Raw genomic sequence first — 26,039 nt, forward strand, 5'->3', positions numbered from 1 at the left:
GCATGGGGGTTCCCCTCAAAATTAATACCAGACCCAAAGTGCTTTGTGTGGATGGAGGGGGGGGACCCCACGCCATTTTTTAACTTATTTTTTTAATTGCTGGCAATTCTTTTTTTTACATTCAGCTGTCAGTGGGAACCCCGCTGACAGTTGAAACATTAATGCATGGTTTTCACTACTAAAATACCGCATGACTTGATAAAATAACTCATGCGGAATTTTAGTAGCTTTTTTGGTGAATTCAAAGTTTTTTTTTTAAAATACTATACGGTATCATACCGCATACTCGGACGTGGTAAGGTACTGCTTAGTGAATTGTGCCCAGTGAATTGTGCCTCACCAGGCCCCCTACTGACCCCGGCCCACGGGCAATGCCCGAATGGTCAGTCCGCCCCTGCTAGCCAGTATATGTCCACCTTACGGACACAAGTGTTTTTTGACCTAACATGATGTGAGGTCAAATACTCCAGGTGAGGCACATCTGGTGGCTTTATGGTGGAGGATTAAGTTTCATGAAGGCATACATTTAAAATTGCGCATGCTCCTGGAATGGCCTGAAACTGCGGTGCTTAGAAATCTCCATGGGTGATGCTTTAAAAATTTCTACAGGTTAGCAGTGTAAAGTTATAGAGGAGGTCGAGTGCGAGAATTATTGCTCTTGCTCTGACGTTCGTGGTGACACCTAACGTGTGTGATTTGAACACTATTTACATGTGGGCATGGCCTACGTATGCGTTCACCACTACATGCAAGCAAGGAGGGACGGGGGCACTTTAAACTATTTTTATTTAATTTTTTTTTTGCACTATCCCTTTAAAAAAAAAAAAAATCACTTTTATTCTTATCACAAGAAATGCATTCATCCCTTGTGATAGAAATAATTAGTGACAGGTCCTCTTTATGGAGAGATATTTCCATCTCCATCTTTATGCAAAGATATCTCTTACATCTCTCCTCTGCAATGTAAAGCATTGGATCAGTGGAGGGTCAGGGCTTTACAGTATAATAATTGGCTCACTCTCTTGCGGGTATGTCCAGTTAGTACTGTGTACTTGCTAGGGTATTGTTTATGTTTCAAATTTGCTTTTCTTCTTTGCCTCTCTTTTTCTACTCCTCCCACTCCCCCCCCTTTTTTTTTCCTCTCCTTCCCCCCCTCTCGGGGGTTTCTCTATCCTTACCTTTTCCCCTTTCTCCCCCCCTTTTTTTTTGTTAAGGATGTTCAGTTGACTCCATATGATATTTAGCGTTGGAATTCCACGTGAATTGCATTTATACTGACTGCCTTACGTTTGCCTGTTCTCATGTACCTTGCCTTGTTATACCTTTATACGATTTCAATAAACGCAACTGTTAAAAAAAAAAAAGCATCAGATCAAAAAAAAGCATTGATGAAAAAAAAAAATGGCCGAAACTGTAAGTGACATCGCTCTGGTCCTCCAAGAGCATAGAGATGAGTGGAAGCCATCTTTCCTTCACTAATCTCTATGCCCAGTGCCGGGATCGTTCGATGGTGTCTCAGGCAAGGCTGAGAACTACCGAGTGGCGGCCAGTGGTGGCAGCAGCGGGTGGGCGGTCGCAGCGAGGGGCGGGGTTTTTTTGGCACCTGTATCGGTGCTTTTTATCATATCAGCCGACAGCCGAAAGGGGTGTTTTTGGCTGAAACGTTTCGGCCACCGAAGTTTCGGTGCATCTCTAGTTTTTGGTTCTATAGACTTCAATAGATAAGGTGCAGAAAAGCATGTAATGCGTTTTGATGCGTTTTAAGTCTACCTAGCAACAAAAAAAATACAAAATGCATCAAAAACGTGCCAATAATGCATCAAAGACAATGCAGAAATGGGGCAAACGCAAACTGCATAGGTGTGAACCTAGCCTTCTGTATGAATGAACTTCTATAATGCAATGCAGGTTCATGTGTGAAACTGTCCGCTAATATGGAGGTTGTAAAGCACCAGCCTGGAAAACGTGATTGTTCCTCACTCACTTCTGACCTTCACACTTGTTCCTGGCTCTGATCCTGAACTGAAACCAATGGATCAGCATGGCAGCCAGTCAACTAATATTTTCAGAAGCAGATGCCAGCAAATGAAAACCACAGCTGCCGCCTGGATAAAGGAGGATGACATGTGTGAGATCAGGGCACAACACCGCGCCCCTATCACTCCCCAGCTGTCACATCTGTCATCACAGGACACGCCCACTCCTCTACATACAATGACAGCTCCTCTACTGACTGCGTGGAACTCTTGACATCACATGACAGCACCGCCCAGTACTCCTACAATTGGCTGGCGACTTTGGACTGTCAATGGGAATAGCGGAGATGGGTGTGGCCGGAGATTCCCAAGCTGTTCCGGGTCGTGTGGCTCCTCCCCGTTGCTGCGTTGCCAGGCTTCGGGATCCCGGAAGCGGATCTGAGCTGCTGCTGTGGCTTCTCTAGTCCATGGTGGTAATGATAATGATGGCGGCCGGGGCAGAGGAGATGGAGGCCCGGGAGAGACTGGCCTTCTGGGACCGGAGGAGCGAGCCATTGGCACCGCTGACCGAACGGCAGACGGACTCGGTGCTGGAGCTGAAAGCTGCTACGGAGGAGCTGCCTATCCCAGCTGAGGTGGGAGCCAGAGGGGGCTACAGGTGGGGGAGGGCTCCCACTGATCCTAGTCTGTCTAATCCACAGAGACATCATATGTGGGCTCTGCCTGCTGCCACCTATCTGAAATGCTGGCTGTCATGGTGGCCCTGTGTCTTCAGTGTTCTATTAGGTGCTGGTCAGTGAGGTCAGATGTCCAGGAGATCAGAATGCTGGTTTCATGTCAGAGCAATATGGAGGTCATGGGGTCCGTGTGACTGCTAACTAGCATGATCAGCAATGGCAGCCCCCATATTTCTCAGACTTCTACCCAGAACAAAACTTTTGCTTAGAGTACTGCTTTAATTCTGCATGGCGGCACTCTGACATGTGGTCTGAACAAATCATACACGGCTCAGAACAATGAACGGAACACTTTAAAAACACATCAGATCTCAATGGGGGAAAAATCTCATGCTGGATATCTATACTGATAAGGACTGGGTAATGTGTTAGGAACGTAAGGATGCCCCATCGTTTGATGGAAATGAAAATGATCAACCTACAGAGGACTGAATTCAAAGACACCCCGAAAATCAAAGTAACAAAACGATGCAGCAGGCTAGTCCAGTTTGCTGAAATTTCACTGCAGTAACTCAAAATGGTACTCAGTAGTTTGTATGGCCCCCACGTGCTTGTATACATGCCTGACAACGTCGGGGCATGCTCCTAATGAGACAAGGGATGGTGTCCTGGGGTATTTCCTCCTAGATCTGGACCAGGGCATCACTGAGCTCCTGGACAGTCTGGGATGCAACCTGGCAGCGTCGGATGGACCGAAACATGATATCCCAGAGGTGTTATATTGGATTTAGGTCAAGCGAGCGTTGGGGCCATTCAATGGTATCAATGCCTTCATCCTCCAGAAACTGCCTGCATGCTCTCGCCACATGAGGCCGGGCATTGTCGTGCACCAGGAGGACCTCCTGCACCAGCGTAGGGTCTGACAATGGGTTCAAGGATTTCATCCCGATACCTAATGGCAGTCAGGGTGCCATTCTCTAGCCTGTAGAGGTCTGTGCATCCCTCCATGGATATGCCTCCCCAGACCATCACTGACCCAGCACCAAAATGGTCATGCTGGATGATGTTACAGGCAGCATAACGTTCTCCACGGCTTCTCCAGACCCTTTAACGTCTGTCACATGTGCTCAGGGTGAACCTGCTCTCATCTGTGAAAAGCACAGGGCACCAGTGGCGGACCTGCCAATTCTGGTGTTCAATGGAAAATGCCAATCAAGCTCTATGGTGCCGGGCTGTGAGCACAGGGCCCAGTAGAGGATGTCGGGCCCTCAGGCCACCCTCATGAAGTTTGTTTTTGATTGGTCAGAGACATTAACACCAGTGGCCTGCTGGAGGTCATTTTGTAGGGCTCTGGCAGTGCTCATCCTGTTCATCCTTGCACAAAAGGAACAGATACCGGTCCTGCTGATGGGTTATGGACCATCTACAGCCCTGTCCAGCTCTCCTGGAGTAATGCCTGTCTCCTGGAATCTTCTACATGCTCTTCAGACTGTGCTGGGAGACACAGCAAACCTTCTGGCAATGGTACGTATTGATGTGCCATTTTGGAGGAGTTGGACTGCCTGTGCAGCCTCTGTAGGGCCCAGGAATCTCCTCATTCTACCAGTAGTGACACTGACCCTAGTCAAATGCAAAAGTAGTGAAAAACAGTCAGAAAAGATGAGTAGGGAAAAAAATGTCAGTGGCTTCCACTTGTAAAAGTATTCCAAATTTTAGGGGTCCTCTCATTGTTGCCCATCTAGTCCATCTGTTGTTAATTTCAATAACACCAAAGCAGCTGAAACTGATTAACAACCCCCTCTGCTACTTAACTGACCAGATCAATATCCCAGGAGTTTAATTGACTTGATGCTGTACTCTGATTAAAAAGTGTTCCTTTAATTTTTTTGAGCAGTGTATATTGACTAAAAATTACATACTGTATATTATGTATTGCTATTAAATTGCGTTACTATCTCTTTAAATGTGTTTTCTATGCAAAAACAAAACAGCAAAGTAACTATTTAAAAGGTTAAACTTGCTGGACACACAAGTCGTTGGGCCATTAAGAAGTGTGCTGTTGCTACAGCATATTCTGATGGTGAGGTTCCTATGAACGGGTATATAGTATTTAGTAGAGAAACCTGATCCATTTCAAACATGGAATATCATTTGGATAAGTGTATACTAAATTATATATGCCTCCCTGGTGATTTCTGCGGATAGCCCATCAGCAGGTTTATGGGCTGTGAATAGACTTTCCTTCCAAGTTGAATGGAGTTTGGTTTGTGCAGAAATAAGATAATGCTGAAGAAAGGGTTTGTGGTGCCAGTAACGTGCTTGGTGAGCAAAGTTAGGGAGAGGTACTACAAAGCTGGGTATACACTCATCGAAATTTTCCTGGTTCAGCAGGAATCGGCCAAATTTCGGTATGTATGTACTCCTGTCTTTTCAACAGAAGCCGTTTTTAGACCGGCTTATGTCGAATGGTCCTGCTGGAAAACCAACATTAGATCAGCTCTTGCAGCCAGTGGCTGCAGCACAGATCTGTGTGTTCTGACAGGGAAGGAGTCTCTGCTGTCAGATTACAGTTGTGCAGTGGGTGAGATCCCTGCATCCACATCACTTATATGGATGCTGAGAGCTGTCTTTTTTTTTTTTTTTTTTTTTTTTTTTTTTTCTCATTCAATCTGCTGGTTGTACAAAAAAAAGTATTTGTATACCTTGTTTTAGTATAGTGCAGTATGAGATGTCTGGTCTCATTAGTCTTCCTGCCCTACTCCATTGAAGCCTTGGATTCCACACCACACATTTTACAGATTATGGCCATCAAGCCTAAAACAACTGTATGACATACAGTATTTATTAAATGGCTCTGTAATGTTGGTCTGTATCTGTACTTTATTCCAGCAGTTCTGGTGCAGTTGGCCTAGGGGAAAGGAAATGATTTGCATAACACCATCCACTATCCTATATTCAAGAACTCGCCCTTTTGCCTTTTGTTCTAAGAAGGTGTGTGTGTGTGTTTTGTGTGTGTTTTTATTTACACTGTGCACTGGTTCAGTGATTGTTTTAAGTCAATGTCATAATAACCTGGATGGTAATACTGTCAGATAAATATTGAGTACTAGAAAAAAAATCTGAGGAAAGGAGAACCAAGAAGGTAAGGTGTACTGAAGTCCAGTTAATTAAAGTCACACTGCCACCTTGCTAATGCAAAGGGCATCCACCAACCATCATACACTTACCTTCTCTGTGCTTCCTCTCAGTTTTTTGCTTCATGACAGCCAGCACTGAAATCAGCTGTGTGGGTGACTTGGGAGTGGTGATGTCACTCTCCTAGCGCTTGGACTAATTGTTTATCTGCTGGGCACAGACACTGTCACAGGTAAGCAGGTCAAATACCCCCTGAAACCCAGAAGGGCAGGAGTGAAGCGAGGAGCAATGGGCTTCAAGGTAGTGTATGTAAGATGTGTAGAAGAGGGTTGGGAAATGCCATTTGCAAAGACAATGTCATTTTGCCATAAATGGGCAATGTCTCTTTAATGCTTTTGTTTTTTTTTTTGAGAATGGCATGGGTAATATGTTTGCCTTACTATCCCTCTCATAGCTTCCAATTGAAGATTTATGCAGTCTGACCTCCATATCGTTGACTGTAGGACTGTCTGCAGCTGTTCCAGAATCTACAGAGGGCATCCTGCAGCAAGGATTTTCTGCACTAGGAATGGAAGATGATAGGATTGAAACTGCACAGCAGGTATTTGGAGACCATCCAACTCTACCTTCAGGTTACTAAAAAAAAAGTGTTTGTTCTTTAAAGATGTGTTCCAAACAGATTTGAAATATAAAGTGATATTACCAAACAGATGTGATGGCTGCATCAGTTTTCTTTTCTTTTGGCTTTTTTCCCCTCTGTATTCACCTGGTGATCTGGCCACTAACACGCCTCCTGTATTAGCGAGACACCACTTTGGAGGAAAGAGCCAAGACACCGCAGACAGCATTATCATTCTGAGGGGGGTGGTTGTAGGAATGGGAGTGTTAAGTGTATTAGCAGATTTGAATACAAATACCAAATTGAAGTCAAACTCCAGTTCACACTTTATAATCAGTTACAGCAAACATTTTTTTTTCTTTTGAGATAAAGGTTGTACATGATTAAAAAAAAAAATCAAATGATCATTTTAATCACCCCTGCCAGTGGTAAATGGATTGTCTCATCCATGTTAGTTGATACATTCTGCTGGACAACTTTGAACATCTGACACACAGCAGAGTTACTGGCTGAATCACCAACTGAAAATAGAAGAAAGAAAGGCAAAAAGGAAACAAATGCAGCCATCACATCTAAGAATTGGTAAGCTGCAATATAAATGCTTGTTTTGGGTTTAATACTGCTTTAAACCTTAGTATCTCTAAGGCAAAACTTCTTTTTATGTCTCTCCTTTTTTTTTTTTTTTTTAAAGTTTTGGATAGCGGAGAGGTGTTAAAACCCCTGTCCATTTTATTGCTGTATGTGCCTCATTTAGGGAGATTTGCCCTCTCAGTTTGTCATGTTTACCTTTTATCATCAAATGTGAAAGTGAAAGAAAATCCCACATTTTTGGTTGACACCAGAACAATAAAAGAGGGAGAAATCCTCCATTGGGGACACTGGTTCTGATGACCTTGGCGACAACACAGGATTCTTTCAGTTTGGCAGGATTTCATCTCATTTCCTGTTTTGGCTATAGGACAGGAAACGAACGGAAATCTACCCAATGGGACACAGATTGCAAAAAGAAACCAACAGGGGTTATAACCCTCTCTTACTCTACCCAAAATGAAAAAAAAAATATATTTTTGCCTTTAGTTCTACTTTAAAACATCTTCTGGGAACACAGCCTACCTGATAAGTACTTTGGTGTTTCATATGGGAGTGTAACCGTCCACCCTGCTGCTTTTGTCATTAATCTGGGAGCCCTTCCTACTTACCTGTCAGACATTTAGGATTGTTATTGCCAAACATAGGTGCCTTTCTCTCCCTAGCATACAGAAACCAATTCTTGCTCGCTTTAGCATACAAAAGCCCAATGTATCAAAGTGTCCGTAATTAAACACATGCAGTGCTACTATCATCTTCTGTTCAGCTGCCTCTGCTGCTGACTGTCAGTCAGGCTGTACTACACACCATCTGAGCTTCCTGGTGAGCACACAGGAAGGGAGATTGTCAGGAAGCAAGTGGCTGAGTCAGTAGGATAGCATAGCTAGCAAAAAAGGCCTAGGAAGAACACCACCTTGTGGTAATTTCTCAATTTCATTCTTGGGGTCTTTTTTTTTTTTATCATTGTTTGTGTGAACCCAAGGTTCACACAACCCCAGGATTCACACATTTTTCTAACTGAATATTTTATAAATGTGTGTATCTTGGATAAAAAGTCTGAAATACTTTTGAGTTCTGATCACTGTCTAAAATCCTAAAATTTCGCTACTGAAACAAACCGTGATCCTTAGATCCAGTGTCTGATTGAAATAGGAACAGATCATGTTTGGAAAATGTATATTTTGGATTAAATCAATCATAACATTTATTCCTCTGTTTCAGTTTTTCTCCTGGTTTGCACAGCTTCAGACGCACATGGATCAGGATGAAGGTGCAAAGTACAGGTGCGGTTACTGTGTTATACCAGATTCAACGTTTTAAAATTATGTACATAACTCGGACTGTCAAAGTATGGCATATTGGACCTCTTTTGTTAAAATTCAGCCAACTAACCACAGCCAGGCAGATTTTCTTTTTATTTGCTGTTATTTTCATATGCAGATTAGCTTTAATTGTGCATAATAGACTTTTTTTTTTTCTAACTGCTTTTGATTCCTCATACAAGTCCTATGGGTATCTAAAACACACTTGAAGTTGGTCAGAAGGCGATCAGCTGCATCTGTTAATGAATTCTTAATAATGTCAGGAGCATCTCAAACTGATGAGATCTGTCGAAGGCCAAAGCACGCTGACAAAGGCCCTTAAGCCTATAGATAGTAACTGAGGCTCGGTATCTGTATAATGCTTTTTTTGTACTTTCATCTTTATGGCCAGTCTAGTCTGGGACATATACATCCACAAGACTATATAAAGATGTTTGTAAGGAACAGCATAAAGTGCAGTGATTTATAAAAATGAATTTTCTATCTGCTAACATTGGTCAGCACTCATTTCTGATTGGTTTTCACGAGGTATTGCATTTTTACAGACTAGCATTGTTCCTCTTACTTAATCCAGATTGCATAACTTTTTAGCTACCTAGGTTAAACACTTCCCATCTGGCCCATGTATATAGACAGCCCGACAGGAGCAGTGCAGGACCGGGTTGCCGTTCATAAATGGCGCCCGCATTTTCAGCCTGTGCGCGCTCCCAGGGAGCGTACGGCACCGTGATCCGATGTCCGCTATGTCTGGAACACCGACCGCTGTACGGGACCTCTGTGTGAGGTCCTGATCATGTGATCACTGATTTGCCAATCAGTAATCACATGAATAGTAGTAAGCAAAATGTCACTTCTGACATCATTGCTTACTACTAGTGAAATCTGTGAATGATCACAGAGATCACATGGTACAAGGTTATTCACAACAGCCTTGTACCATATGACAAGCTGTGACCGATCACAGCTCTCACAGTATTTCTCAATGGCTGCAGCAATGCTGCCAGAGAGAAGGAGAAATTATTGCTATTACAGCCTTTATGGGTGTAAAGGCAATCTGTGTAAAAAAAAAAAAGATCTTCATTACCCCCCACAAGTAGTACAGTGTCACTATGGTGACACTGTACTGCTAGGGTGACAGTATGTTAAAAAAAACATACATTTGAGAAATTATAATTTTTGGTTATAAACTAAATTGGGTTAATTTTTTTTTTCCCTACTAAAAATATAGCTGAATACATTTTGGCCAAGATTATGAAGAAAGGATTATTTATTTGCAAAATTTTAAAAATTATTGGACTTTTTCATTTACATAGCAAACCAAATAATAATCCCAGTGGAGAATAAATGCCACCAAAATAAAGTTTTCTCTGTCTCAAAAAAAAATGCTAAAAAATTCATATGGGTACAGTGTTGCATGACCGCGCAATTGTCGTTCAAAGTGTGACAGCGCTGAAAGCTGAAAATTGGCCTGGACAGGAAGGGGGTGAAAGTGTCTGGACTTGAAGTGGTTAAGCTTTGTGCTTTATGTAACATACACAGCACAAATGACCTACAGGAAAATTACTTGCTTTTATTGCTTGATGGTTCCCCTTTTTTAAAGGACACATTTGTGATAAGTAAACTTTTATCAAAGACCTTATATTTCCGTGATGATGATTTTTTTTTTTTCTTCTTCTCTAGAGAGATGAGAGATTACCTTTCTGGGTTCCAGGACCAATGCGATTCCATATTGAATGATGTAAATCTTGCTCTGCAACACTTGGAGTCCCTTCAGAAACAGTACTTGTTTGTGTCCACAAAAACAGGAACATTACATGAAGCCTGTGAACAACTTCTTAAAGAACAGGTAAGGTTCCCAGAGTGAAACACATCATTTACAGTGAAACTAAAGTTGGAAAAAATATGGAATCAGACAGGCTCTTTATAAGAAGTTTGCCTTGCCTGTTCACAACCCCCCCCCCCCATGCACACTAAGCTGTAAGTGTGTAGCTCAGTTTACATTCTGGCACACTGCCTGCCTGATGACTGTTGTTGTGCATGAAGAGTGAGTGACTTTGAGGGCATCTCAAGGAAGGCAGGTAAGACATCAGGGGTCTTAAAGAGAACCTGTCTTAAAGTGTGATTTCAGTCAAAATCTACTCCCATCCCCATGCTAAAATTATTCTATCTACTCTGTAAAGGAAAGATGTCTATACTTGCCTATTCTAAAGCTGCATTGGTCCAGTCACATGATCAGGTCCCAGTGCTGGCTTCAGTTTAGGGGAGAGGCAGCAACAATGGCTGCAGAGCCTGGGTGATGGGGTATCCGTTGTCAGCTGTTCCTCAGCTACACTGAAGCTCTACACTACACTGTGACCGGACCTAAGCAGCTTCAGAATCGGGAAGTATAAACATGTTTTCTTTTACAGGGCAGACAGAATAGTCTTAGAATGGGAGTAGTTTTAGGCTTAGAATTTGACTGGAATTACACTTTATAAATAATTTATCACGTGGACTCTTTGCTCCCTATGTGAATTAAAGAACATTTTAATAAAAGTACAAAATAATTTGCACCCAGGCATTTTAAAAGCATAGTTCACCTAAAAACTGTGTATGCGGATAGGTAGATAAAAACAAACTGTGCAGCTTTGACCAATGTTGAACAATGCCCTTGCTATAGGTGTAGAACGTTTGTATACCACCTTGAAGCCTGGCTGAAAAAATTCTACAGATCGTATCATCCCATCCTGTCTTGTTGCTAGCTCTTACTGTTCACCTCATCCATCACAGGAATGAGCTCTCTCTCTGATTCAAACCCCTATCACATGCTCTTTTTCTCCCCTGACATCTTACACCTTAGCTCTGAATGTTTGAGAGCTCACTCCTGTCATGGTACAGGATGGGTGGGGTGATCTCTGGGAGTTTTTCATTTTCGTTCAGTATGTATGTAAATGTACATCTATAGCAAGGACATTATTTAACTGTGCTCAGAGCTGCACAGTTTGCCTATATCAGTAAGATTCACCTGTAGATATATATCACTTTTTTGGTAAAAATGAATTATGCCCTTTAAAACATCCCACCCCCACATGTAAATGCACCCGGGGTGCTTGGGGGTGCTACGTATAAGACAGTTGCTTGCGATACACATATTACATATTGCAGTGAAGGCTGGAGTGAGAGCAATAATTCTAGGGCCATTATTCAGGGTTATCTCTAAATGACATGTAGGGGACTTAAGGTTTTGCCTATGAAATATGTAGGATGCTGCAGTTTAATGTCGTTTTGCATGCGCGTGGAAAAATATTCCAAGCTTGACATGTTGGGTATCTGTTTACTTATTATTTTATTTCAGGTACTTGTATAGCGCCGTCAACTTTACGCAGCGCTTTACATATATATATATATATATTGTACATTCACATCAGTCCCTAACCCTCAAGGGGTGTACAATCTAAGGTCCCTAACTTACATTCATACATACACATACTAGGGCCAATTTAGACAGGAGCCAATTCACCTACCAGCATGTCTTTGAAGTGTGGGAGGAAACCGGAGTACCCGGAGGAAACCCACGCAGGCACAGGGAAAACATGCAAACTCCAGGCAGGTGGTGCCGTGGTTGGGATTTGAACCAACGACCCTAGTACTGCCAGGCGGAAGTGCTAACCATTTAGCCACTGTGCTGCCCATATCTCATCTTTTATATTATACTTGGCTCAATCTCATATTTTATATTTTACCAAAAACTAGGTGAGGTATAACATTTTATTGTCCTCAAATCATTTTTTAAATTTAAAATTTGTTTTTACTGCAATTCTGCGCTTGATAAACTCTTGCACAAATATCGCAAAACATAAATTGGAACTACAGCTATTTTATTCTTAAGGGTATTTATAGAAAAATATCATGTTTAAGGGGGGGCTAACAAATTCTGTTTTAAATGTGTACGAAAAATGGCTCTGGCAGCGAAAGTGTCCTAATAAGCTTCTTTCACTTCTCCAATATTTTAAATCCCTCCCCCTCCCTTTAGATTGTAAACTACATGAGCAGGGCCCTCCAATTCCTTCTGTATCAAACTGTACTACAATTGTACTGTCCCCCTTTTTATTGTAAAGTGTTGTATAAACTGTTGCTGCTATATAAGTCCTGTATAATATTAATAACAATATTTTAAGTGTCGCATTGCAAAAGATTTACAAAACCTTTTTGTTTTATTTAAAAATAGCTTTGCCACATCATGCAAATAAGATTTATATATATATATATATATATATATATATATATATATATATATATATATATATATATATATATAAAAAACAGTTGTGTTCAAAATAATAGCAGTCAATCATCACTAACCTGATCAATCACTGTTTTTGGTAGAAATGATATTTCTACATGGCAATTTGCTAGCAGGTGTAGTAGAGTAGTAATAGAAATCCAACAGACCCAACAGTCATGACATGCATGCTGCTGATTCTGTGTAATTGAATCACTAATTGAAAGGGGCATGTTCAAAATAATAGTAGTGTGGAGTTCTATTAGTGAGGTCATTCATTCTTTGAAAACAGGTGGCAATTATTGCCCTTATTTAAGGAAGGAAGGCAGCAAATGTTGTACATGCTGGTTACAGTGCATTTCTCTCTGAAATTCTGAGGAAAATGGGTCGTTCCAGATATTGTTCAGAAGAACAGCGTACCTTGATTAAAAAGTTAATTGGAGAGAGGAAAACATATAAAGAAGTTCAGAAAATGATAGGCTGCTCAGCTAAAATGATCGCAAATGCTTTAAAATGGCAACCAAAACCTGAAAGACGTGGAAGAAAGCAAAAAACTACCATTCGAATGGATAGAAGAATAGCCAAAATGGCAAGGACTCAGCCAACAATCAGCTCCAGGAAGATCAAAGAAGGTCTAAAGTTACCTGTGAGTACTGTTACAATTAGAAGACGCCTATGTGAAGCCAAGCTATCTGCAAGAAACCCCCGCAAAGTCTCACTGTTTAAAAAAAGACGTGCTGAAGAGGTTACAATTTGCCAAAGAACACATTGACTGGCCTAAAGAGAAATGGCGCAACATGTTGTGGACTGATGAAAGTAAGATTGTTCTTTTTGGGTCTAGTGGCCGGAGACAGTTTGTCAGATGACCCCCAAACACTGAATTCAAGCCACAGTACACTGTGAAGACAGTGAAGCATGGTTGTGCAAGCATCATGATATGGGGATGTTTCTAATACTACGGTGTTGGGCCTATTTATCACATACCAGGGATCATGGATCAGTTTGAATACATCAGAATACTTGAAGAGGTCATGCTGCCTTATGCTGAAGAGGAACTGTCCTTGAAATGGGTGTTCCAACAAGACAACGACCCCAAACACACCAGTAAACATGCAACATCGGAATAGAATGTGTAGTGTTCCCAATGCATTTGTGTGTATGGAAATAAAATCTATTAGAAGGATTTTGAGCTTTATTCACTTTTTTCAACACACTGCTATTATTTTGAACACAACTGTATATACTTTATACAGTAGCTACAGTAAATACAGTCATGGCCGAAATTGTTGGCACCCTTGATATTTTTCCTGAAAATCAAGTATTTCACACAAAAAAGGTATTGCATTAACACATGTTTTGCTATACACATGTTTATTCCCTTTGTATGTATTGGAACAAATATAAAACAGAGGCAGAAAAGCAAATATGACATAATGTCACACAAAACCCCAAAAATGGGCTGGACAAAAGTATTGGCACCCTTAACTTAATATTTGGTTGCACACCCTTTGGAAAACATAACTGAAATCAGTCGCTTCCTATAACCATCAATAAGCTTCTGACACCTCTCACCCGGAATTTTGGACCACTCTTCCTTTGCAAACAGCTCCAGGTCTCTCTTATTGGAAGGACACCTTTTCCCAACAGCAATTTTAAGATCTCTCCACAGGTGTTCAATGGGATTTAGATCTGGGCTCATTGCTGGCCACTTCAGAACTCTCCAGCGCTTCTTTGCCATCCATTTCTGAGTGCTTTTTGACGTATGTTTGGGGTCATTGTCCTGCTGGAAGACCCAGGATCTTGGACGCAAACCCAGCTTTCTGACACTGGGCCCTACAGTGCGACCCAAAATCCTTTGGTAATCCTCAGATTTCATGATGCCTTGCACACAGTCAAGGCACCCAGTGCCAGAGGCAGCAAAACAACCCCAAAACATCATTGAACCTCCACCATATTTTACCGTAGGTACTGTGTTTTGTTCTTTGTAGGCCTCATTCCGTTTTCGGTAAACAGTAGAATGATGTGCTTTACCGAAAAGCTCTATCTTGGTCTCATCTGTCCACAAGACGTTTTCCCAGAAGGCTTTTGGCTTACTCAAGTACATTTTGGCAAACTGTAGTCTTGCTTTTTTATGTCTCTGTGTCAGCAGTGGGGTCCTCCTGGGTCTCCTGCCATAGCGTTTCATTTCATTTAAATGTCGACGGATAGTTCGCGCTGACACTGATGCTCCCTGAGCCTGCAGGACAGCTTGAATGTCTTTGGAACATGTTTGGGGCTGCTTATCCACCATCCGGACTATTCTGCGTTGCAATCTTTCATCAATTTTCCTCATCCGTCCACGACCAGGGAGATTAGCTACAGTGCCATGGGTTGCAAACTTCTTGATAATGTTGCGCACTGTGGACAAAGGCAAATCTAGTTCTCTGGAGATGGACTTGTAACCTTGAGATTGTTGATATTTTGCCACAATTTTGGTTCTCAGGTCCTCAGACAGTTCTCGTCTCCTCTTTCTGTTGTCCATGCTTAGTGTGGCACAGACAGACACACAATGCAAAGGTTAAGTGAACGTCTCTCCTTTTTATCTGCTTTCAGGTGTGATTTCTATATTGCCCACACCTGTTACTTGCCCCAGGTGAGTTTACAGGAGCATCACATGCTTGTAACATTCTTATTTATCCGCAGTTGTGAAAGGGTGCCAATACTTTTGTCCAGCCCATTTTTGGAGGTTTGTGTGACATTATGTCGAATTTGCTTTCTTTCCTCCCTTTTTTTGTTTTGTCCCAATACACACAAAGGGAATAAACATGTGTATAGCAAAACATGTGTTAATGCAATACGTTTCGTGAGAAATACATGATTTCCTGGAGAAATATCAAGGGTGCCAACAATTTCGGCCATGACTGTATACTAGTTGTTTGAAAACTAACACTTGTCAAAATATTTTTTTTCATATACATGGGAGAGGGGGAGCCTGGGGTGCTGTTTAGTTATGGTTGATTCGAATTGAAGCTATTTAATGGTAATATATTTATTTGTATTTATTTTTAACTGCTTAAATGCAGTGATAATGAGAATTAAAACTAAAATTTAAAAGTTTCTTTTCAAGTTTTATTACATCTTTTTGTCTATAGATTGCATGGAAAATCTTTTTTGCAGGACAATATCCCCAAAGCATTTGATGTTATCTAAAAAGTGTGTGTGTTATGTATATGTACTTTGCTTTCATCGATAATGCCAAAGTTATTGCTCATTCAGTAAACCAATAAATTTTAAAATTTTCATTGGAAGAAGCTGGAATGATTAAAAATTAAATCTGGTGTAAATATATAAATCCAGCAGCAGGTATTGTCCATACTTAAAACTTTCTGTGGGCACAAGCCCTATGTGATCTTTAGGTTTTATTGTTGGAAGCAGGGGTGATGTCAGAGTTCCAACTTGGAACAAGTGAAGAGCTACATCTAGCCTGCACCAAGAATCGGGAGGAACTTTTTGGCTATGGATTTTCTCACTGAGCTTCAATGAATTGATTTTAGTTAACGATCCTGAAACCTAAAAAATATTTCACAAGTTCCTCTGGGGAAAAAAGGTTGAGAAAGGATGCACCAAACTTTCAAATATGCTTATATTCAAAAGTAAACTACAGTACCAAATACTTCTTTTTTTATAGTTTGTGTGTCTTTAATGTAAACTAAAATATGCTGTGAGTTGTTTTTCTGTTGACCATTTATCTGTAAGACAAGACAAACTTCAGCAAACATTTTTGTTTGTTTAGGTGGCATGGGTAAGGGGTAGAACCTCTGCCAGGCTTCTATGTCTCACATGTCTGTGTCTCCTTTTTAGAAAAAAAATACTTCTCATCTCCTGTCCTACTTACAATGCTAGGAAGTGAATTGTAAAATTTTAGTCTAGAAAGTACAGGGACAATCTTCCTGTGGGTACATTGGTTCTGCTGACAGCTGGTACAGGTGGGATTTCCTTCTCTTTAGGGACATTTCCTCTCACTTCTTGGGCAGAAAGTGATATAAGAATCAGAAAGAAGTTCTGAAGCTTGAATATTCTCTCCAAAATTAGGAAAAAAAATGTGTGTAGTTTCACTAGGAGTAATTCCAGTCAGTCAACTTGCCTCTTAGCTATTCTGATGTTGTCACTAACAGCAGAGTTGTCTGACATCAGCCTAACAGAAATAATTAGTGAAATGTTTTTCTTACTTGAGTAAGATATTATCTTTGACATGATTTATTTTTTCTCTTTTCCCAGTCTGAGCTTGTGAACCTTGCTGAAACTATTCAACAGAAACTTTCCTATTTTAATGAGTTAGAAAATATAAGTACAGTAAGTATGTTTTGTTTGCTATGTGCATGATAAAATTAAATTACCATTGTTCATTTTCCATCATTAGATCTTGGCAACCTCTTTTGTAAATAAAATAAGTGTTGTTTTTTTTTTTGTTTTTTTTTTTTTTAAGGTTTTTATATTCAGTGCTAAAATCATACCTTTCCAGAAAAAAAAATCCTTTTGGCAGGAAAATATAAAAAAAAGTATATTAATATTTTTATATTTATCAATTGTGACTAGCATGTGGCTCCAAACTAGAGTGAAGTTCTGCTTTTAAGTAAAGCTGCTCCATAAACTTTTTTAAATTGGAGTCTATAGGCATGTAGCCACATTAGATCGAGACCCTACCCGAAAGGGATATTTGTAATAGTTTGTGTAGTGGGCAGAAATAGAGTCACCTGCTGGCTTTTATGTTTGGGGACTCTCCCCGTTAGTTCAGCTTTTTTCCTGTCCCACTTTAGAGGCACTCTTCTACCTCTTCATCATGGATCTTCATGCTCCTTTTGTGTCCTCCTCCAAAATATAGTGCAAAATGTAAATTAAAGTCCAGCAAGAGGAATGGGACTCTTTGTAAGTATCTTCTATCATTACATAACCATCCAACTGCTGGGAGACTACAAGTCCCAGCCTGCACAAACTGAGCAAATAATACTGATACTTCAGTCATTGTAGTTTCATGCCTTCTAACACAACTGTTATAGAAATAATCCTTGTGTAATTGTTTTTGTTTGTTTTTATTTTCATTTAGAAATTAAATTCCCCGACATTATCTGTGAATAGCGAAGGATTTATACCCATGTTATCAAAGCTAGACGACTGCATATCTTATATTTCTGCTCACGTGAGTTTAATTTGTTACACGAATACGAGTTACATGAATGTGTTCTGTTTTCTCATGTTCCAACCTTTTGTCTAGTTACAAAGAAACATTCATTCTGGTTTTTCTGGCTTCCTGACAAATGTTTCTAGTCTCATAGATATTTTAACCTGAATCTCTCTAATGGGAAATAGGTAACCCAGAACTAAACTATGGAGGCTGTGCTAGGTAAAAAAAAAAAGCTGACAGAGGGAAAAGAATTAGTCACTAGTATTACCTGTGGTCTCCCTGCAACAGCTTTTTCTTATTGATGACTTACCATGCCTTGTGTGGAGGTGGCCATCTTGGCAGAGGCAGGACTTTGCTTTCTCACATTACAGCTGCCAGCAAGAAGAACATGAGCAGCATGGTAGCGAGATCACCAAATCTCCTGAGACTAGCAGTCAGATACTGCACGCTTACACTGCAGATATACAGCTATGAGGCTGTAGGTACCAGATTGCCTTAGGCGCACTTGCATACTAGGAAGATCACTGCTGCTTTTCAGGAGGAATTCCAGACAAAGGTACACTTATTTTTTCCTGGGTACTTCTTAGGGACCGTTAACATTTCTAGATATTCACTCTAACTTAGAGGTAAAGATGACAAAAAAGCATTGTTAAAGTGATACTTTTTAGTGATTAACTAAAATATTAAACTCAAACTTTCTGATTTTTCAGGATATTTTAGCTAGCCACTAAAAAGTGGATGCTTTTTATTCCCTGTATTTTTATCTGGCTAAAATGTTAGCAGATAGCAGATCTTCACTTTTTCAGTTCAGGTTTAAAAAAAAAAAAGTCTAGCACTTTATGCTTCTAGGAAGCATAATGAATCACCAGATCTCTTCTTTAACATAATAAAGTCTGACTGTGTATATGGCTGCTACATATAGTATGCTTTTGTTATTTTGAATACTATGATACCTGTATGATTATCTGTGATTCACTATATGGTGAAAAGTTTTTGGACCCCTGGTAATCATACCTTCATGATCTTGTTGGCCACCCTTTTCAAAACCATGGGCATTAATATAGAGTTGCCCCTTTTGTGGCTAGAAGATCCTCCACTCTTTCTGGAAGGCTCTTCTTTCATGCCAAACGTGTCCTTATGGGCCTGGCCTCGTGCACAGGGATGCATTATTGCTGGTATAGGAAAGGGCCTTCCTAAACTGTTGCCAAGGTGCTGGAAGCACACAGTTGTTTAACATCTTCCTGCCTGGCCTATAGCAGATTGACGTCCGGGCGGGACACTCGCCGTTGTGACTGGGCGTCATATGACGGGGTCGTGCTGTGGCGCGATCTGTCACCGGCTTTGTCCACTGGACACAACCGATGTCCTATCACTACACCAGACCGTTGCCAGTGTCCAATCACAGCAAATCGCATGTCAGTTGTATACAATGGATGGCTTCCTGTCATGCCCATTCATTGTATACAATTGTGTTATTAGCTGTGATTGGTTAAAGCAGTCACATGGTACAGACAGGGCCAATCACAGCCCATCTGTATCATGTGGTCAGCTTTGCCCAATCACAGCTAATCACAACAAAAGACTGAATGAATCAGTTTCATTCAGTAACAATGATGGCAAATATAAATGAAATGCATTAGTATTAGCAATCATAATGTGTTAAAAAAAAATCCTGATCACTTGTCCAGAGTAGTTCAATGTTACTATGGTAACATTGTATTGCTTTGGTCACCGTGTGCTGAAAAATAAAATCGTAAAAAAAAAAAAAAGCAATAAAAAAAATAGAAATATTTGAAAAAAAAATGCTATTTATTTATTATTTTCAAAAAAGAAATGTAGCAGAATACATTTTGACCTAAACTTATGAAGAAATATTATTTGCAAAATTATATAACAGAAATGAAAAAAAAGTTTGTTTGTTTTTTTTCTTTTTTTTTTTTAATTTCAAAAGTTTCAGGTGTTATTTGTATTATTTAGCCAAAAAAAACAAAAACAAAAAAGCTCTATTTATGTGAAAGAAATGATTAAAATTTCATATGGGTACAGTGTTGCATGAGCACGCAATTGTCATTCAAAGTGCAACAGCGCTGAAAGCTGAAAATTGGCCTGGGCAGGAAGGGGTTATAAGTGCCTGGTATTGAAGTGGTTAAAAACGTCTTTGTATGCTGTAGCAGTAACAGTACCCTTTACTGGAAACCCCTGAAAGCGTGTCTAGATACTGTTAATGATTGTAGTTTAGGTGTGAAGTTCAGGTAACCGCAAACTAGTGGTTATATAGTGTATGTGATCATAAAGTCTTTTTGTTTTTATTTCTTTTTATATTTTTTTCTTTTCAAGCTTCTTCTTTCTATTTCTAAAAAATCACTGCTGTCTTGTAAGATTTAATATATTACTAAAAATGGCAATGCTATTGTTCATATTAATCAGAAATTGGTCTTACACTTCCACTGCAGTGCACCACAGCAACCATTGTGCATTAAGGAGTGCTGTAGTGCTGGCGCAATATACATATACGTTGGAGTTACTGCAGACTGACTACCCTTCTTTCTGCTTTCTGCTTTCTTCTTCTTTTTTTTTTTTTTTTTTTTTTTTTTTTTTTTTTTTTTTTTTTTTTTTTTTGGGTGGGTGTAAACCCTAACTGAAAGACATTTGAGGGTTTATTTTAGAAATCATTTAATGTGAAATTTTTATCTTTTTTTTTTTTTTTTTTTGTGACAGAGCTTTATTTTGGTGGTATTTAATCGCTTCTGGGTTTTTTATTATTTCTTAAACCAAAAACCACTGAAAATTTTGAAAAAAAAAAAAAAAGTTTTTTCTTAGTTTTTGTTATAAAATTTTGTAAATACAGTCAGGTCCATAAATATTGGAACATCTACACAATTCTAACATTTTTGGCTCTATACACCACCACAATGGATTTGAAATGAAACGAACAAGATGTGCTTTAACTGCAGACTGTCATCTTTAATTTGAGGGTATTTACATCTAAATCAGGTGAACGGTGTAGGAATTACAACAGTTTGCATATGTGCCTCCAACTTGTTAAGGGACCAAAAGTAATGGGACAGAATAATAATCATAAATCAAACTTTCACTTTTTAATACTTGGTTGCAAATCCTTTGCAGTCAATTACAGCCTGAAGTCTGGAACGCATAGACATCGCCAGACGCTGGGTTTCATCCCTGGTGATGCTCTGCCAGGCTTCTACTGCAACTGTCTTCAGTTCCTGCTTGTTCTTGGGGCATTTTTTCTTCAGTTTTGTCTTCAGCAAGTGAAATGCATGCTCAGTCGGATTCAGGTCAGGTGATTGACTTGGCCATTGCATAACATTCCACTTCTTTCCCTTAAAAAAAACTCTTTGGTTGCTTTTGCAGTATGCTTTGGGTCATTGTCCATCTGCACTGAAGCGGCGTCCAATGAGTTGTGAAGCATTTGGCTGAATATGAGCAGATAATATTGCCCGAAACACTTCAGAATTCATCCTGCTGCTTTTGTAAGCAGTCACATCATCAATAAATACAAGAGAACCAGTTCCATTGGCAGCCATACATGCCCACGCCATGACACTACCACCACCATGCTTCACTGATGAGGTGGTATGCTTAGGATCATGAGCAGTTCCTTTCCTTCTCCATACTCTTCTCTTCCCATCACTCTGACACAAATTGATCTTGGTCTCATCTGTCCATAGGATGATGTTCCAGAACTGTGAAGGCTTTTTTAGATGTCGTTTGGCAAACTCTAATCTGGCCTTCCTGTTTTTGAGGCTCACCAATGGTTTCCATCTTGTGGTGAACCCTCTTTATTCACTCTGGTGAAGTCTTCTCTTGATTGTTGACTTTGACACACATACACCTACCTCCTGGAGAGTGTTCTTGATCTGGCCAACTGTTGTGAAGGGTGTTTTCTACACCAGGGAAAGAATTCTTCGGTCATCCACCACAGTTGTTTTCCGTGGTCTTCCGGGTCTTTTGGTGTTGCTGAGCTCACCGGTGTGTTCCTTCTTTTTAAGAATGTTCCAAACAGTTGTTTTGGCCACGCCTAATGTTTTTGCTATCTCTCTGATGGGTTTGTTTTTTTTCAGCCTAATGATGGCTTGCTTCACTGATAGTGACAGCTCTTTGGATCTCATCTTGAGTGTTGACAGCAACAGATTCCAAATGCAAATAGCACACGTGAAATGAACTCTGGACCTTTTATCTGCTCATTGTAATTGGAATAATGAGGGAATAACACACAACTGGCCATGGAACAGCTGAGAAGCCAATTGTCCCATTACTTTTGGCCCCTAACAAGTGGGAGGCACATATGCAAACTGTTGTAATTCCTACACCGTTCACCTGATTTGGATGTAAATACCCTCAAATTAAAGCTGACAGTCTGCAGTTAAAGCACATCTTGTTTGTTTCATTTCAAATCCATTGTGGTGGTGTATAGAGCCAAGAATGTTAGAATTGTGTCGATGTCCCAATATTTATGGACCTGACTGTAAGTGATTTTTCTCCTTCACTGATGTGCGCTAATGAGGCTGCACTGATGGGCACTGATAGGCTGCACTGATGGACACTGATAGGTGGCACTGATGGGCATTGACAGGCATCACTGATGGGCACTGATAGGTGGCACTGACTGGCACTCATAGGCGGCAATGATTGGCAGCACTGATAGGTGGCACTGACTGGCACTGATGGGTGACACTGAAAGGCAGCTCAGATGGGCACTGATATGTGGTATAGATGTGGCACTGATGGGCACTGGCAGGTGGCATTGATGAGCACTGAGAGCTGGCACTGATGGACACTGACAGGTGGCGCTGCTGGGGCTACACAGATCAGGGCACACTGATCATCAATGCTCTGATGATCTGTGTACATGTCCCCTCCGAGGAATGCCGGCTCTTCTCTGTTTTCGAGCTGCCAGCGTGACAGCTAGTGGGGAGAGAAATGCCGATAACCGGCATTTCCCTGTTTACATGTGATCAGCTGTGATTGGACACAGCTCATTACATGATCGAGCCAACATCTTCGGTTCTTTTCGGTGATCCGCTGTATCCGAGGGACACAGCACACCGCCGATCGCCGCGCATGCGCGGTTAGAATGGGAAGACATCATATGACGTCCTTCCAGAACGAGAGAACCACCTTGTGTCCGTCATATTACTTTATGGCGGGCGGGAGACTGTTAAAGGATAAGTTCACTTTTTGGACAAAAATAATAAATGCACTTTTTTTTTGCAGGTAAAAAAAATGTGCATTTATTATTTTTGTCCAAAGGAGCCTGGAAAGCATTGCACCAGAGATCAGTAGATCACTGGTGCCATGCATGTCTCCTGCAGACCTGTCAGAATATCTGTTTGCCATACGGGATGTATGGTCAAGCAGATATACTGCTACCATGGCAATCCACAGCACTGTGGTAGTTCATTGAAAACTATAAGCCCACAGCTGCTAAGGCTGTGGGGACTTGCAGTTCATTTATTCACGGAAGTCAATGAATGAATGATGCGGCTGTGTGGGCGGAGCCCTGCATGGCAGCACTGTCAAATTTGACAGATTAGTACAGGGAGAAGTTTCCCGTACTATCTGTCAGAGGGAGGGGGGGCAGTGGGTGCGGGTGCGGCTGCAGCTATGGGCACATGTTACATGTTTCACCTTAAAAGCTAGTGGAACATATAACGTGTTCCAATGGTGAACTTATCCTTTTTAAGATTAAATAGGCAAATCAATAATTTTCATTTAAAACACATGCGTTTATAAACCTATACCTGCAGTAAATGTTTGATGAATGGCACATTCTCTTTTTTAAAAATATACCCCTTTTTGTTTGCTAACTGTGTCAAAAATTGACATAAAAAGGCAAAAAAAGTGTGGGTTTTTTTGTTTTGTTTTTCATCCTTTGTTGCATCTCAGTGCACCAGCAAGTGCTGAATGGTATCTCTCAGGTCAGGTTTCCTCCATCATGGCTTTATTGGACCACGTCTGTATACTGTGTACTAGCGGAGCCCTATCTGACATGGTGACAATTCAGCAAGTCAAGACTCAACAGTCACACCTTAAGAAAAAAGAGACTTTCTTGTGAGGTGTGAGGACAAGTAGTTTGCAAGAGGTGTAAACCCCCCCCCCATTTATGTAAACCTGGAATGACCATCCCTGAGTAGGGGTGGAATCTTCCACACAAGTTTGTACCCTCATTTACTGCAGTTTTAGTTTATTTAAGCTGATCTTTTGACAACACTTTATACCTTTTTAGTTATGTGAACTATGGTCTATTAATGAGCCATATTTCTTCTTTGGTGGTTGTATGAATGTGGTTTTTTTTTGTTTTTTGTTTTTTGTTTTTTTTAACACGTTTTCCAGGGAAGAGCAGTCCTTTTGCTAAGGTATTTCCTATTTTGGAGCCTGTTATTAGGATTCATATACACTTAACAATGAACTTCTTTTTTGCTACCTATCTGGTAAAGAATATCTAAACCTGAAAACAAAATGTGATATCTTGCAGTTTTACCAGTCTTTAAACATGGTGGCTGCATTGGTTTTGATTTTTAAGGCTAATGCAGGCCATAGACGGGCCGTTTATCGGCCGACAATTCGGTTTATCGGAAAAATCGGTCGGCCCCGTTGCCGATGCTGCCACCAATGTCCACGAAATGATTTTCCAGCATGACCGATAAAAATAAATGAGAAGATCCACGAAATACGGCCGACGAGCTGGCCCCACTAACGGCGTGAATATCGGCTGATTTTTGTCGTGCGGTCGAAAATTCTGTCAATAAACGACCCATCTATGGCCTGCATAAGAACATTTTCAAGATAAATGCAGTGTCCCTGTCACTTCTGCGAAACAAGAACAATTTTATCTATCTTTTGTAGACTCCAAGTCCCATCAACCACCATGTAGAGAGGCTGAACACACTTTATATACTTGATATCCAGCCTGTGTGAAAACCATGGCAACCTCCATATATAAAGTTAGAGAAGTCAGTGTAGCTACAAGGGACAGGATCCTAATGTAGAGCATTAACATGTATAAAGAATCAACACCTGACTCCTAAGTTTTAATATTAAACTTATTATAATACTGCAATGAGAGTTTATGGAGTGCTCTTGGATTATGTCTCCTTGTGTTTTCTCTTCTTTTTGAGGACTACATTGTCCATTTCAGATGGTGTAATCTGAGTGAAAAGTGGATAGCATTGCAGAGTTCCTTTTTTATATATGGCTTTTGGGTGATATGCTCTCCCTTCTTTTTCTTCTTATTGAGTATCTTCACAGACTTTTAGGATTCAGTTGGAAATGGCATTACCAAAATCTTCCATTTTTCCCCAAGAACTGTTTTAGAGCTGTTTCACACATGTGTGGTGCGGATTGAAGTTCAGGTTTCACAGTGAAGTGATACAGCAGCTGTTCACAGGTTCACTTCAGGTTTACATCAGGTTCAGGACAGGATTAGCTCAGGATCTTATCCTGTTCTCATATATGCGATTTAGGAACGGTTCCCATAGAAGTCAATAGCCTGTAACCCGCACCTGAACCCACTGCTCAGAAATCGGACATGACTGTTTTTTAAACCGCACTGAGTCTGCACCAAGCAGCGGACATATGTGAACAGGCACCATAGGAAGCAATGGTGTTTAACATGTCATGTGGATTGGATGTGGTTCAAGCCGCATCCAATCCGCATATATGTGAACGGGCACTTGGGCTGCTTTTGGCTGTGTCTTCAGTGAATGCCACTTTGTTGTCCAACCCTCTGATCAAGCCCATCAAAAGCACATGGAATTCATTTAGAAACCAATGTGAGTAGAGAATCCTCTCTCTCAAAAAATAAATCTGTTTTAAGGAAAGCATCCTTGCTCTCTATTGTCTCCTTTTTTTAGTAAATCTTTTCCCAAGCACACCTTTCAGCTGGCTTCTCCTTTTACTTGTGTATAAATGTCCTTGATAATTTCTGTGATCTGAATCCATATTCAGAGGTGCTATCTGCACTGTTGTCAACAGTTGGCTGAGGGCATATCCAAACACTTCTTCTCTCCAGGACATGTGGCAGTCAGTACTTGATGCACACCACTGCAGACATTAAAATTTTGAGGCCACAGCTTTGCAGGTTTACTAATAATCTCAAAAACAGCCATTTAATAGACCGTGCTATATGACTGTTTGGGAAAGACCTGCATCTTTCTACATTTTCCCCAAAGATCTTGATAGCTTATAGATGAATATTTAGGTCTTTTGTCATACAAACAACATTGTTCTGACAAGGATTTCATTGAGAATGTCATGACTTTTTCCAGTTTTTAGGA

General features: G+C 40.5%; 1 protein-coding gene across 2 annotated transcripts in view; it reads left to right on the forward strand.

Annotated features, from left to right (window-relative positions):
- Positions 1-2,367: 2,367 nt before the first annotated feature.
- The window catches only part of COG3 (component of oligomeric golgi complex 3), a 95,969-nt gene continuing 72,297 nt past the window's right edge, over positions 2,368-26,039 (forward strand). For both annotated transcript variants that reach the window (XM_089678789.1, XM_089678796.1), the window contains exons 1-6: positions 2,368-2,611; positions 6,243-6,389; positions 8,217-8,278; positions 9,998-10,163; positions 16,836-16,910; positions 17,662-17,754. In XM_089678789.1, coding sequence (XP_089534915.1) covers positions 2,444-2,611; positions 6,243-6,389; positions 8,217-8,278; positions 9,998-10,163; positions 16,836-16,910; positions 17,662-17,754 — 711 coding nt within the window. In that variant the 5' untranslated portion in view covers positions 2,368-2,443. The remainder of the gene's footprint in view (positions 2,612-6,242; positions 6,390-8,216; positions 8,279-9,997; positions 10,164-16,835; positions 16,911-17,661; positions 17,755-26,039) is intronic.

The sequence above is a fragment of the Staurois parvus genome, unplaced genomic scaffold (assembly GCF_062004578.1).
Source record: "Staurois parvus isolate SC_StPar_1 unplaced genomic scaffold, SC_StPar_1.0 ptg000017l, whole genome shotgun sequence".
NCBI classification, from domain to species: Eukaryota; Metazoa; Chordata; class Amphibia; order Anura; family Ranidae; genus Staurois; species Staurois parvus.